The sequence below is a fragment of the Geospiza fortis genome, unplaced genomic scaffold, assembly GCF_000277835.1.
Source record: "Geospiza fortis unplaced genomic scaffold, GeoFor_1.0 scaffold2, whole genome shotgun sequence".
In the NCBI taxonomy this organism is placed as follows: Eukaryota; Metazoa; Chordata; class Aves; order Passeriformes; family Thraupidae; genus Geospiza; species Geospiza fortis.
In genome coordinates this window covers 1,307,515-1,322,433 of record NW_005054366.1, presented here as the reverse complement: position 1 = coordinate 1,322,433, position 14,919 = coordinate 1,307,515, and the positions used below count along the sequence as shown (strand labels likewise).

General features: G+C 49.1%; 2 protein-coding genes across 4 annotated transcripts in view; one reads left to right on the top strand and one right to left on the bottom strand.

Moving 5' to 3' along the window:
• Positions 1-4,681: 4,681 nt before the first annotated feature.
• SLC51B (solute carrier family 51 beta subunit) lies at positions 4,682-11,534 on the top strand. Its single transcript, XM_005424238.1, has 5 exons — positions 4,682-4,866; positions 8,241-8,340; positions 8,985-9,125; positions 9,549-9,639; positions 10,393-11,534. The coding sequence occupies exons 2-5, from the start codon at positions 8,301-8,303 to the stop codon at positions 10,604-10,606; spliced, it is 486 nt and encodes a 161-aa protein (XP_005424295.1). The 5' UTR covers positions 4,682-4,866; positions 8,241-8,300; the 3' UTR covers positions 10,607-11,534.
• RASL12 (RAS like family 12) overlaps positions 10,961-14,919 on the bottom strand; it is an 11,141-nt gene continuing 7,182 nt past the window's right edge. For 2 of the 3 annotated variants that reach the window (XM_005424237.2, XM_031059718.1), the window contains exons 2-6: positions 14,711-14,827; positions 14,576-14,632; positions 13,428-13,501; positions 13,150-13,340; positions 10,961-12,384 (exon numbers count right to left, since the gene is read on the bottom strand). In XM_005424237.2, the coding sequence (XP_005424294.1) occupies positions 12,000-12,384; positions 13,150-13,340; positions 13,428-13,501; positions 14,576-14,632; positions 14,711-14,819 (816 nt within the window). In that variant the 5' untranslated portion in view covers positions 14,820-14,827 and the 3' untranslated portion in view covers positions 10,961-11,999. Of the gene's footprint in view, positions 12,385-13,135; positions 13,341-13,427; positions 13,502-14,575; positions 14,633-14,710; positions 14,828-14,919 lie in introns of all 3 variants that reach the window. The other variant, XM_031059719.1, reaches the window with a different exon arrangement.

Sequence of the window (14,919 nt, the reverse complement as noted above, 5' to 3'; positions counted from 1 at the left end):
CCTCAGCGCTGAGGCGGCGCCGCCATAGTCATAAAATTGTAGAATTATCGGCGAACCTGAGTTGGAAGGGACCCAAAAGGATCATCGAGTCCAACCTATAGCCCTGCGCAGGACATCCCAATAATCCCACTCGGTGCCTCAGAGCGTTGTCCGATAGCTTCTTGAGCTCTGGTAGCCTTGAGGTCGTGACCATTCCTTGGGGAGCCCCTTCCAGTGCCCGACCACCCTCTGAAAACCTTTTCCGGACACCCAACCGAAATCTCCCCTGACTCATCTTTATGTCGTTCCCTAGGGTCCTGTCACTGGTCACGAGAGTGAAGAGAGCAGTGTCTGCCCCTCGGGAGGATGTTGAAGACCACAATGAGGTCTCTCAGTCTCTTCCAGGCTGGACAAAACAAGTGTCCTCATCCACTCCTCATAGAGCATCCCTTCCACACCCTTCCCCATCCTCGTGGCCTCCTTTGGACGCTCTCTAAGAGCAATGTGCCTTCACATTAGCCTGGAGAAGACTGACAGGGGATCTCGTTAATGCATAAAAATATCCTAGGGTGCTAAAATGCTAGGGCAAGGGTCTTTTGGGTGGTGCTCAGCAGCAGGATGAGGAGCAATAAATTATATTGTCCATAAATTAAAACACGAGAAGTTCCATCTCAACGTGAGGAAGATCTTTATGCTGAGGGTGGCAGAGCACTGGGACAGCTGCCCAGAGAGGGTGCAGAGTCCCCCTCTCTGGAAACGTTCCAAACCCACTTGGATGCATCCAGCTGTGTCCATGCTCTGCATGACCCTGCCTTGGAAGGAGGTTGGACTGGGTGATCTCCAGAGATCCCTTCCAACCCTAACAATTCTGGGATCTTGGTGTGGGGTGGTGGAAGCCGTCAGGGCAGCCCTCAAGGTCTGTGCTGCCCTGACAGCTCCGGCCCCACGGTGTCGATGATCCCGAGTGGTGTCACCCATGGCCCCTTAACCCTGACCAGGAATTGTCCATACTGCCTCAGTGCAAAGATAATGCAGAAAAACGTCAGGGACTGGAAGGGGTGTTGACCCCAAAGCCACTGATCCGTCTCTGACAGCATTTGAAAAACAGAGTTCAGTTTCTGACTCCACGGACAGCTTCATTTTAACAGTGACAGTAACTCAGAGAATGTTTTCTTGTAAACTATGGGGTCAGAATCACCACTTAAAGAACTGTCTCCTCCCATAACGTAAGTATGAAAATATTTTATCATTCTGCTAAGTACATTCTTTCCCCCCATGGGAAGATAGATTATTTGTGTAGCTTTTAATGTAAATCACATACACAAATTCCCTGCACATGTAAATCATAGTCTACCCTTCAATCTTTGACACTAGGAATTTCTGCAGCATGGAGTGTGAGAATCTGTAAATGTCCTATATGCCTGTGAAAATATGTAAATTACTTGGAAAATGGATGGCAGAATTTTATGTCAGATACATGAGGGAAGGATCAATAAAAAAGTGAAATTTTGTGCCACACTAAGCAGTGCTGTATATATTCCTTCCCTTTTTCATGTCTGTTTGACCATCATTAGGGTTTTCTTCTCTCAGACATTGAAGATGCCATTGTCTCCTGTGATGATAATAAGGAGAAAAGAATGAAAAATTGCTGTTACAGGTAAAAAAAAAAAGAGTCAGGCCATTCTAATTGGGGTGCTTACATTCCTGCACCCTGAGAAAAGGAGAATATGCTACCAAATGCAGGTAATTTCCTAATCAGTATGCAAAAATCAAATGCTCAAAAAATCTTACAATTCTCTGTTAACTGGCAAGTCTCATGAAAATGCTTGGTTTAGTCATAGGCAGTACACGTCAACTCTGGTCACCTCATCTTAGTGCATAAATGAAAGGTTATGGGGAAAATAAAATATAAACAAGAGGCTAGCAAGGATGAAGGAATGGCTTGTGCTTCAGAAGAGATTAAAGCTCCCAGCACGGTTCATGTTGGAAGGGGGCTTGGAAAGAAGGGAAGGTGAACAGTCTGACTTATCATAAACAGGGAACAATTTGTCATTGCACAATAACTAAGTGATTACAGACACTCATGGCTGTCAGGCCCCAAACATGAGGAGCACTGTTCAGCACAGAGTGTAATTTCAGGCCTTATCTCATATGGTGAAAAATTTGACCTCATGATATCTCAAATGCTGAAAAATACTCATGGTTTCCAGAGGCAGTGAGGGAGATTGCTGGAAGAAAGGCTGGAAGGAGATGTCCTGTGTGGTGACTGCAAATACCAGTTCTCTGAGGTCTTGGGTGAAGCCCTGGATTTGTCACCAGCACTTCAGAAAGGCCAGGGATGTACGAGTATGTCTGGGTTGCCAAAAGTTGTGAGTTTGAACCCAGAATCCAGCTGCTGCTCGGTGTTAATTTCCAGGTATCAGATCCAGGCACTGAACATGTCATTGATACTGTGTGTAGAGTTTCACCTGCTGTTCCTCCAGGACTTAAGTCCAGAGATGGATTCTCACTTCTGGCTGTAGTTAAGGCTCCTGGAAATGCTGTAACTCCATGCTGAGCTTTTGCCAGACATATGCACAAAGTGATTAAAGTTTCATTTGCAGTGAGTTTTTGAAGTGGGCTTAAATTCCTTCCAGTACACTTGCTCCCACGTAATTCATTCTTGGCTCTGCTATGACAGCACATTTCAAACACATTATGGCTGTTATTCATTATTATGCCTTCGACGCAATGTTCGTGAATTTTAACTGAAGATTTATTTTGATATAAAGTTTTTCAGAATGACAGCAACTATCTGATTGTTTCACCAAAAAAAAAAAAAAATCTGGCTTTCCTGCTGTATTTGAACTCTGCTTTTGTACATGGAAAGAAAAAAACCTCCAACCCTGAATGTTTAGTTATTCTGTAACCAGGCATTTCAGGTCAAAGACACTGAAGAGATCAAAAAAGATAAGCAAAATTAAAACACCAAGGTCAGACAAATTCTTCCCAAGAGTAGTGAAGACAAATCTGAGGAGGAAACAGAACACAAATCAGATCTTATCTCTACTTTGCTTCCTGGCCAAAGATGCTGAAAGTGTCTCCAAGAAGTAAAAAGATATCTCACATTAACCAGTGCCAGTGTTGTCAGGAGAGACACAGAATCAAACACACCCTCGCTGGAGAGGAGCACTCCTGAGCACGTTTGTGGTTCTCTGGAAAAGGAGAGGATTACTGGGCACAAGAGCCAACTCTAACCAGTGGGGAACTGGTTTCATTTCCATGTACATCATGCTGAGTCCTAAACATATCTCAGCCACCTACCTGCATCCTGACCCTAGATATATACATCAAGCCATGTAGAAAATTGGAATGAAAAGGAACTTTCTGGGGTTTTGCATTCACCATCCTTATGTTACAGTCACCTCTTCACCATGGCCAGTGTCTCTATCCCTCTACTCAAGAGATTGTTCTGCAGGAGCCACATGTCTTCTTTGAGCTTTCCCAAGGCCAGAGGGTTTGATTGTGAGACCACTTATGTCCTATTCCTGTGCACCCTGGCAACAAAAAGCTCCCCAAGATGCTAGAAAAGTGTTCCCCACACGGGTGGCACTTCTAAAAAGATCCAGCTGGAATTGAGAAGGAAAGAAAGCATGATTTACCATGTGGTGGGATGTCCTGCCTGGACATGCCTCCAGCAGCAGGGAGCAGCTCTTGTTTCCTGGGGGATGCATTTCTGAGCTCCCATCTGATTGCTGCCAGGCTGAGGCTGAGCAGTGAAACATCTCTGTTTGGGGAGAACACGTTTGCTGGGTGTTATCTCACGGGGGCTGCCCAGGGGAACTCTGGATGTGAGATGGGATTCAAAGGATTAATGACAATTAACAATTAACATGGAACAAAGCTTCAACGCCAAAGATCATAGAATCATAGAGTGGCCTGGGTTGGAAGGGACCATAAAGATCATCTCATTCCAATATCCTTGCCATGGGCAGGGATGCCTACCACCAGACCAGATTGCTCCAAGGCCTGTCAAACATGGCCTTGAGCACTTTATTTCAAGCTGAAAACCACCAAGAACAGGACAAACACACGGATACTATACCTGCCATCTGCAGTTCAGCTGGAGCTAACCAGAGCTAGCTGTGTGTCCCAAGCCCATTGGTGAGATGCCTCTCTCTTGCTTTGCAGTGTGCAGCTCCATCCATGAATCAGGTATTTCAGGGGGGAGGAATCCTCCTTTCCCAATGTGGCTGTCACAAAAAGTAGCACATCAGTCTGCAGAGCCTCTTAGCAGACTATTGACTTAGCCAGGCATTACCAGTACCTGTGAAACTGGCATGGCAAAATCTCTGACTGCTGCTTCAAGCTTTGCATGCAAAGTTGTCTGCTCTGGTAAGATGCTCTGACAGCCTTAAAATGGCCATGCACTGAAAAAAAAGAAAAAGATTTTAAAAAAAAGGATAATATCTGCTTTATCAGGACGTGCTTCCTGTATGCAATGAGGACTGAGCCAAGCACAGTGAACATTATCATTTATTTTCACTGAAGAGTAACTTATTACTGAATGTCATTCTACTCAGCGTGCTCTTTTAATACTGATTATGCCAATAACTTGAGCAAATAAACTGGAAGTTGCTACAGCTCATGCTTTGGCAAAAGGTCATTCACCTCGTGCTGTAAATGGTCCCACTAAAGAGGTGTGTTTTTCAGGGGCTGGAGTGTACCTCACCTGTTGAACTGGCCTTCACACATGACTCAGGAGCAGAGTGAATCACAGCTGGTAGCATACCCAGAGCAGGAGCACAGGGAGCCTTGTATTGCCACGGTGCTGGAGGAGATGTCTTCTGATGACAGGGCTTAAAGAAGAAATGTAGCTTCCTCCCTGCTGGGAACTCCACGTTTCTGGTGAGTTAGCGGAGATTAACGGGCATTCCTCCTGCACTGGCTGCTGGGTTAATTTATAGCTATCTGTAAAAAAAAGGATTATTTATTTATTCCACTTAGAAAGCTTGAATCCTTGGAAATTTTAAGTGAAGGCAGACTTTTTAAGGAGAGACTGTCTGAATGGCAAGTAAGAAGCAGGCTGAGGTAACTCCTGCATATTAAAGCAGTCATAGAAAAATAACTTAGATATATATAATATAACTTAGATTTTTTTCTTTAGCTTTTTACTTTACAGAGGTTAAAAAATAGCCCAGACTGCCTTCTTGCCTTAATATTTTAAATATTAAACAATTCCTTGTGTTCCTTAATGGAGCTCAGACCTTAATGTACCTTTACAAACCATACCATCTATTTGCATGTCTGTGGTGTGACATTGTATATATATCCTCTATGAATCCCAAAGACAGGACATCCCACTTTAATACTGTATTTGAAATAACTGACCCATTTGAACACAATCTGCTAAGATAGGACAACCACTAGAGAGAGAGTCTGGATGACAAGAGGAGACTAATTTAAAAAGACTGATATGTTCTAAATGCATTGTCCCATACTGTGTAGTGAGCTTTGAATACAGAGCCCAGAGGGACATTATCATCTCAACAGAAGCTGTACTTGATGATCTTTCCAAGAGATTTTCCCCCATCTTTACTTAAACCAGTATAATACGTATCTAAAGACTTCTCATTTGCAGAATAAGGGCAAAATGTGTCTTGGTGAGCAGCCACGAATATCAGAGCTGACAAAAACCAAGCACAGGGTGGATTCACAGCACCACGTGCTGTGCCCTGGCTGGGAAGAGTCCACGTGCAGCTGTGGATGTGTGTGTTCCTATGTTCCCACATGGCACAGCCCCCTTGCTGGATTATGCCAACCTTTAAAGCACCAATCCCTCAGCTCTGCCTTCTGCATGTGACATGTCTCAGACCTTCAAGGGCTTCTATTATGAGAAAGGGTTTTACCATTTAAGTGCTGGGATCGATGCATAGAGCAAAAAGCAGTCCCTTGACATTTTCCTGTAATATCTTGAGATTTCATTGAATGCCAGCAAAGTCTACAGATCCACAGGAGGATTTGAAATAGCATTGTTGTGTGACTCTTTGCTCCTGAAATACATAATACTGTACAGATTTTGCAGCTTTTGGTGTTAAAATCTCATTTTCAAGAAGAAAGAAATTACAAAGACATTCAGGAGTCAATATAAACTTAAAATAACACAGGTAAAATGTTTCTTGAGAGGCACTGACCTCTTTGTTCTTTCTGCCTCCTTCCATACGAGCATAAAATGCATGAGCTTTTTCTCATTTGAGCTTCCCCTGTTGTACCCAAGCTGAGGAGCAACCTCAGAAGGGTCTTGGGTGAGGGACAGGAGACCAAAGTGCACACTCAGTGCAGAGGCCTGGATCGAAGGGCTCATCCCTGTCCATCAGCCACTAGAGTCACTGCTGAGATGTGCAGCAGGGGAGCAATGGGGAAGAGCATCCCCCAGCTGTCCCAGCTGGTCTCGTGGAGCAGCACTCACCCACGGTGGGATGTGGGCAGCAGGGCAGAGCAGCTGTGTGGGGGAGGCTGCAGGAGATGCCTTGAACAATCTCTTCCAGGCTGGAAGATCCAAACTCCTCAGAGCATGTCCCGACCAACTGTGGGAGTCACTGTTTTCTAACTGGGAAAACTGGTGGTTTAGGCAGAATTCTGCCCAGTCTCTGCTGGAGTAGACACACTGACCTGAGAACACTACACTTCGTTTTGTAGCTTTGGTGAATGATACTAATTTTGTTAATGTGATTTAGATGTAAAAGATCTCTAAATTAACAGAAGTTTCCCTTAAAGTCTTTTACTTAAATGTCCTATTAATGCACAATAAGGGTCCATTCTGCTGCTGTGTTTTACCTACAAAGTTCTGGCCTCCCATATCTGGGGAGATTTGGCTGCTGGGCACTACTCGATGAAGTAGCAAAGTACTTCCAGCAGCTTTCCAGCATCCCTGCTGTGCACAGACACCGGGAGGTAACCCACAGTTTATGAAACACCTTAGGGGAAAATCACCAACATGCTTGTCAAATATTCCTGTTTGAGCAAATGATTACTCAGAAGCCTTGCACAGCAAGATTTAACACATTCAAGTGCCACTTCTTATTAGAGTGTAGCTGACTTGTAACTTATTTTCATTGGCACCAAGGCCTTATTTCCTCCTTTGTGAGGGGTGATCCATGTGAATAAGCTAAAGGTTACCTGGACGGAAGGGTAATTGGCGCACCTAACTGCAGGGAGCAGCTTTACCCGTATTTTCTGAAATACAAAGTGGACCACGTACTTGAGAGTCCCCTCCTCAAAGAATTGCTAGCAGGTGGTTTTCTGGCAGCAGGGAGTAAGCCTGCATGCCTGGTTAGCTATAAAATGTGAACTTTGAATTGTGAAGACATTGAGAATGGGGGGGAAAATAGTACCAATCATTAGGTCTATAACCGACGGGACAAATGTTTCCCTGAGGAGTCAACAGCGGCGTTGTTGACATGCCTGGCACAGTGGAACATGCTTGGGAGCAAGTTTCAGACAGCACCAGGCCACACAGCAAAGGCAGGTAAAAGCTGGGAGTATCAGACCGTCATAAAAGTCTTCATATAATAATTAATGGCTTGTGGGGCCCGAATGTCTGAGGGATACATGTGTGTTGTGGTGTCACTGACCTGCCAGTGGGTGATGGCCAGCGAGCAGTGGGCTGGGGAGAGCCACCTCAACATCTCACCAGCTCACAGTGGGCAGCCAGGAATCTCTGCTCAGGGCAGGTCCCTTCGAAGGACACTGAAGAACTAATTTGAAGGAGCAGCCATAAAAGTTGGGTTGATGCCACTAATAAATGAGGGACTAAAGGTCAAGGAGGACTTTCTGTTTCCTTGAGGGATGGGAGACACCGAAGCCTCAATGGCAAGCCAGCCTTGCCTCCTCTTGGAGCTCAGCCTTCCACTTCCTCATCTCCACACCCTTATTCTGCCATCCATGGGTTGGCAATAGGTAGTCACATGCAAAGTATATATTCTCTAGGGATTATGGCAGGGGAGCAAGCAGGGAAGCTTTGTTAGCTGGGGAGGGGCTGGCTCACAGCAGCTGAGCTCACATCTGTGCAGGTTTACCTCGGGCAGCAGGTGCTGTGCCGGACCCCCTCTGCTGTCACCTTGGTGGCCCAGGGATTCCTGCACCCTGTCCTGGCAGGTGAGACTCACGTTCTCAGGAGGAAACAGATGCTGGGGTACATGAGATCCCCTCTCTGAAAAGAGCTGGAGTAGGGAGGGAAATTAGGTTCTCTCTCAACTCCTTAGTCTCTCTGTCTTTTGCAGCCATCTCCACGCTGAAGAAATACTGTGAAGGTGTGATCCATCCCATCTGCATACACAAATATGAAGTTCTTCTGGATAATCCCATTTTTCCTGCTGCAAGGTAGAGTCTTGGCTTAAAGGATAATGGTGTGGGTGCAGTAGGTCACATGTGCAAAGACCTTAACTTCCTGGAAATACAGTTTCTTTCTTTCTTTCTGTGGGGCTATTTTCCTCAGTATACACCAGCAGCAGCCTGACTGAGCCAAGGAAAAAGTCGCACTCCATTCTGTGTGCATGTTCTGTGCTTGGGGTTGGGCACACTTATATGTTGGTTTCTTTGCAGACACTGAAGCTTTTCTGATAAAAATTGCTAGAGTCAAGCTGCGTATACAAGCCAGCCTGATAAATAAGAATTTCTTGCTGGAGGACTGCAGTCCAGAGTCAGATTTCCAGGACTGGTCTGGGCAAGGCAACTCTTTGGTGAATTGTGGCACACGGAGCTGCCTCTCCTTGGTGGAGATGGGGGATGTGGAAAGGCCCTATCAGCATTCTGAAGTCTTTTCAACCCTTGCACCTCACTATAATGGGGTCTGCAGCCAAAAACACTCTCCACTTCTCAGTGCATGAGATCAGGCTGTGCACTCAGGGCTGCATTCTGCCTGCTTGGAGAATCGTGCTGGGCAACCCTGGGAGTGAAGGGGAAGGTCACCTCCAGTCTGAAGAGCTGCAGTGAGTGACTATTGCATCTTTGTCTTTCCACCACAGCTGAGGCAGAGCACAAGTACCTCCCAACCACGCTGGCCAGCACATACATGGATGAGCACACAGCAGGCAACATTACCCTTCCACTGGGCTTGGAACTGGAACAGCTGGAGGAGCTGCTCTGGTTCTTCCGCAGAGAAGACCGTGAGTCCCATTGGCGTTCCTGGGCTGAGACACAGTCCTTGGCTGTTAACTTTCTTGCCTAACAGAGATGCCTGAGGGCACTACCCTGAGGAGGTGATTTACCCCAGACACACAAACCCTCAGTCTTGCCTCTGGAATAAGCAGGCCATAGGTGAAGATAGGCAGGAGGCTTTGCTGAGATTGTGTCTCTGGGGTTCAGCCTCTTTCCAGGCAGAGCCTGCCAAGAGAGCAAAGGTCTCCTGTGATTTTGGCAGGGTGGAGGGAGCAGATTGACATAGCAGCAGATCAGCGTCATGAGGATCAACTTCAAAGCCACAAAAATCAAGGACAGAGCATCTTGGGTGTCCTCAGAAAAGCCCTGGCCAGGCTCTATGGGTCACACTGTGCTGTGCCTGCTAACACAGCCTCTCTGCTTTCCCTCAGCCTCAACATGGAATTACTCCGTTCTTGCGCTGTCCCTCGCGACCATGATTTTGGGTCTTGTTCTTCTGACCATTAACATTGTGCGAAACAGGTGAGACAGGAAAATTTGAGAATCTTTTGGTGTGTGGTGGTGCCCTGAAAGCCTCCCAGGCAAACAGCCACAGGGGTCTGGCAGGGAAGGACAAGCCCTGAGTGATGGGGAGAAGAGCAAACTCCCTTTGAACCATTTTTTGTTATAAAACCTTGCCTGATGCCTGCTCCCTTTGTGTCACTTGGAACAAGCTCCTTTTCTGGGCCCTGGATGGAATAAAGGTCTGCACAGCTCTGCCCAGCCCAACAGGGCTGCTGGGAGGGAAGTGAGGGTAACTGTGGTGTGAGGTGGTCTCCCCTAAGTACAGGGGCTCTGGGGCAGGACTCCCAGCCCTTCCCCATCCACATCCCCACACTGTTCCCCGGTGGCTGCACAATCCCACAGCTGAAGGGCAATTCGCTGTTTGCTAGGGCGCGAAAACAGCACTGTGTCAGAGCTGCCGTCTTCAGAGGAGAGAAGGGCTAAGGCTGCGAGCCTGCCTCGCTCTCCCTCTAGTGACGGCTGGCTGCGTGCTGCTCCTGGTGCCAGGAGCTGGGTGCTCTCCAAGCGTGAATCGCACAGTTGTGCGTGCTCAAACACTTCAGAGCACTTACCTGGCACAGCTCACCTGGCAGCGTTTGCCCACAAGCAGCTGGCGTGTTCCAGGAACACGGTGTAAATTGATGGCTGTGACCCTCACCGGGGTTGGTGCCCTCAGATGTGGGCTGGGCTTGCTGCTTCACTTTGTGTGTCCTTGTTGTGCCTTCCCTGCAGGAAAAGGAAGATCCTCGTGAATGGAGAAACAGCACAGCCCACGCAGGAGGCTGACCCCGATGCCAAGCAAGCCCTGATGCCTGTGCAGGAATACAACCTGGCTGAGCCACTAAAGCAGCAGCCAGGGCCCCAGAGACCAGGGGACGTGATGGTCCAGTGGAAAGATGGGACTGTCACATCCCTGTACACAGAGACGTCTGAGGAGGCCATATAGTGGCAGCTGGAGTCAGCCCATTTAGGCCTTAAGGAAGGTATCAGAATGTCTCAATTCACAGGGGTGCAATTTTAAAAATGCAGTTTAGCCTGGAGAAAGAAAAGTGTGAAACAAATAAGCAGCAGAGTTGCACCTGCACCTGCAGCCCTGGGCTCAGCTCCTGCCTGGCTGGTGTTCCCCCACTGCTCTGGCTGCTTCCAGCCTTCCCTCCAGTGCCAGCTTCCTCTCCTCCCTTAGGTGCTGCAAACAGGTTTGACCTGAGCCAGGGAAGTAAGTGGGAAGCTTGGCCTGCAGTCAGCCAGGGAAAGCACCCTCACTTCCCATCAGGAAAACAGCAACACTGAAGCTGAGACATTTTTATTCTTTTCAGAATCCTCTTTATTAAAATACTTTCCAAAGTGGTTGATGAAATTGCCATATTGAATCTGTCTCTCAGTAAGGTCATATATATATATTTATATGGCTATATGTACAAATATACACATGGATATTTTACTCTGCAAAGTAACTGCAACTCCAGGGAGAAGCAGAACACTTAATCTGATAGAGCACCTGAAACCAAACATCCAGCCCTTGACCCTGGCTCAGGCACAGGTAGAGCCTGGTCTGCTCCAGGATTCCCTTTGTGTCCTTCACTGGGCACGTGTAGAAGCCATGAAATAATTTAGGACATTATTGGAAATACATCAGTCTTTTAAACACAGACTTTGCAGACCATGTCCTTGTCAGGAAAGCATCTCTTTGCAAAGCCTTTGGAAAGGGATGCTATAGTGTAAAAAGCTGAGCAAAAAAGCAGCAATTTTGGTGTGACTTAGCTTGACGTGTGAGTATCAGTTACAGGCCACCTGAGGCCTTTAAGTAGCTGAAACATTATCTGCACCTTTTTTATCTGGATTAAAAAAAAATAAAAATTCCTCCTACTTATTGCTTAGTCGGGGACCTGTGGGATGAATGAGATGGGTGCCTTCATGCTGGATTAATGATCAGCTCCTCATTCCTGGGCTCCTGTAGCTGTGGGCCAAGTGCCCAAGCTGGCTGGTGGCCGTGGAGTTGTCTCTTCCCCTCCCAATGGTATCCACAGCCCCAGCTCCTCTGGAAGCTGCTGCATCCTCACAGAAAACTGGGCTGGCCGCAGTGGCAGTGGCAGGACAGGGTACAAACACTGGGCAGGGGCAGGCAGAGCGATGCCACAGCCCATGTCAGACCCTTGGCACTTTGCCTGCTTGCCAAGTTGCCACTGCTGGCTTTGCCCCAGCACGGAGACCAGGGCCGCCATCTGCCAGCAGCTGCTGCAGTGCCCATGAATCCATCATGGAAGGTCCGAACTCCTGTGGAGCCGGGGAAATGGATGAGGGTCTCTGTCTTCCCTCTCTGCAGCACCCAGGGATGTGTCCTAAAATATCTTGAAGCCTTTCAGCAAGGTGAGCGTGGGAGCCTTCCTTTTGCTCTGAGCCCGCGAGGACTTGACGGTGACCAGCTTGGCCTGGGCCACCGAGGGTATCTCCTTGTAGTTGACGGGGGAGAGGGTGTTGAAGGTGCAGGTGGCCAAGCTGTGGTGGGTGGGCAGGGCCACTGGCGGGGCCATGGGCGAGCAGGGCCGCTCCTCGGAGATGAAGAGCGGCCGCACGGGAAGGTTCCACTCTGCCTGGCGCCGCACCTCCCGCACGGCCTCGTGGAACACGTGCTGCACCCGAGCGAAGTCCTGGCATGCCGACACCTCATGGAAGAGGCACCCGAACCTGCTGGCGAGGGACATCCCTTCTGCTGAGAGCACCTGCCTGGCGAGAGCAGAGGGGATGGGTGCAGGTTCCCTTGGGGCACGGCAGCCACCCGAAAAAGGTGCAGGTAACAGATTGCGCATCCCACGCCTCCTTCTCAAAGAGCACCAAGGTGGCACTTGCCCATCCCTGCCCTGGGACATGAATCCAAAAGAGTTCTGCCTTTCCCAAAATCCCACAGTAATGGTCTCTTTGTGTCCCTGGGGAATCACACAACTTGTCCTGTTAGGGATGTGTTCCAGGAACCCAGGGGTGGGTGTGATGACAGTGCACTGGGAAGCAGGGAGGAGGAGATGGGGCAGGTCCTTGCTGTGGGGAGGGGGATACCTCCATCCTGGGAGCACGAAGGCTCCAGCAATGCATGTGAGTCAGGGGCCCGTGGGACCACAGAGCAGCACAAAAGGCCAGAAAAACATATTGGGCACATCCAGTCCTGGCAGTGGGGCTGGAACTAGAGGGCTCCAGGGAAAGGAAGGGCATGTCCAGAGGGGCTTCTCTGGCTCAAGCCCTGCCAGGGATGGTGACGCTGCCTCACCACTCAGCCAAAAAACATCCTACTGAAAATACCAACGGACTCAAAATAAACACATCAGCCCTGGGGCAGGAGAGCAGAAAATTCAGGGACGTGGGAGGATGTTCAAATACTAATGGGGGCGGAAATACCCGTGAAGAAATCAGATTTGGGTTTTGCATCCCAGCAGGAGGGATGGGGATCTGTGAGCTCTCTCCCACGGGGAGCAGGCAGCCTTACCGCATGCCCGGTACCTGTACTGCTCCATGTCCAGCTTGTTTCCCAGCAGGAGCACGGGGCAGCGGCGCTGGCAGCCCCGTGCGTGCAGGGCGAGCACCTCGAGGTAGCGCTGGCAGCCCTCGAAGCTCTTCCTGCTGTCGATGCTGTAGACAACCAGGAAGGCACTGGCCCAGCACAGGTAGCGCTCGCAGTTCCCGGGGCCATCCTGGGCGTGAGAGGAGTGGCTGAGCTGCAGTCCAGTCGTGGTCCAGCCATGGTCCAGCTGGTCATCACACCCCCCCCAATGCCTTACCTGGTCAGCAGTGTCCATCACCTTCAAGAGCACAGGCTGCTGGTCCACCAGCTCCTCCGAGGAGTAGGTGTCCTCTGCAAGAAGAAAGGTGGTTGTGAGGATGGGCTGGCACATCCTGTCTTCTTCAAAGCCAAGCAAAGCTCAGGATGCTTGGGATACCATGGAAAAATTTCAGCCCTGATGAGGAGCATCCTCCACCAATGCCTCCCACCTTACTCCTTCCTGAGACATTATTTTGACGGACTGGTGGTGATGTTGCTGGGCAAGCCTGGCTAGGAGCAGTTATTTCTCCCCATTCTGCAAGCGTGGGCTCCCACAGGAGAAGGAGGGAGGGGAAGGAGCTTAGCACAACAATCACTGCACCCAGGGCTCAGCCCTTATCTAAAAGCCATGGCCTGATGAGATAAAGCGAGCGGGGGCTTGACATGGGACTGTTTCCCAATAAATCAAGCGAGAGGAGCAGTCTTTTGTTTTGGAAGGAGAGCAGGCAGGGAGAGCCGTTGAGCCATTCCCCCAGGAGAAAGATGCTTTCTTGGGGCCAGCTTTTAACCGATGTGTTTCGGAAAGGTTTTGACGTGGGAAGATAAAACCACATTCCCAAAAATATCTGAGGAAGAAAGGATTTATCCTTCTTTCTAAGAGTCACTGAATTATTAGGGGCTGGAGTTGGTTCTTGGACAACGTCCATATCTCCTTAATGTCCCCGATAAATCATTTATGTTTCTTCCCCACAGGCTGGAGTCAGGCCTAGGAAAATAGTTATTAATTACTCAAATGAGTGGAAAAAAAATACCCAGAACTGCTCACTGCAAAACTCAGCCCTAGGGTCTCCTGCTGTGCACCCGTCCTCGTTTCCTCAGCCTTTTCCCTGCCCAACAGACATGAGATGCTCCTCAAAGAGCCTCAAGAATTCAGCTTTTGGTTTTTTGGGGGCAATGCGAGGAGCCAACGTTCCCATGGGAAGTCCCCCCAGAGAGGGCACTGCTTTCACCTCTGTTTTCACAGATGGTTTTGGGTCAAATCCAGCCCTTCTTCTTGTTTTTTTATATAATTTTGGGTGGGTTGTTTTTTCTTTCCCCTTACATGCCACATGCATGGGAAATGTGGGAGATGGGAAGGATGCTCCATGGGATAAGAACGTGCCTTACCCAAGTTGGGATCATATTCACTGATGAACCTCTTGGTTAGAAACTTCACGGTCAGAGCTGCAGGAGGTGAAAGAGGCAGGTGAGGCAGGTGTCCCCTGACGGCAGCTCCCCGATGCCCTGCCCCGCCCGTCTCACCTGACTTGCCAGCCCCTCTGCACCCCAGGATGGCCACGTTGCACTCGGGGAGGGGACTCTGGGGCGGCCGCTCGCTGCTGACTCGGGGTTTGCCGAACATCGAGGACATCCTCGGTCCTGCGGGACAGAGCGGGGGGACATGGAGCACCCGCTGCCACATCGGATGGGGACCTTCTCACTGCCTGGCTCGCGGGGGCCCCAGGCCCGGG

Coding starts and splice junctions, on each gene's coding strand:
- SLC51B (XM_005424238.1), top strand. CDS start 8,301: ATGAAGTTCTTCTGGATAATCCCATTTTTCCTGCTGCAAG. Junction 8,341..8,984: donor CCCATTTTTCCTGCTGCAAG/GTAGAGTCTTGG, acceptor TTTCCACCACAG/CTGAGGCAGAGCACAAGTAC. Junction 9,126..9,548: donor GTTCTTCCGCAGAGAAGACC/GTGAGTCCCATT, acceptor GCTTTCCCTCAG/CCTCAACATGGAATTACTCC.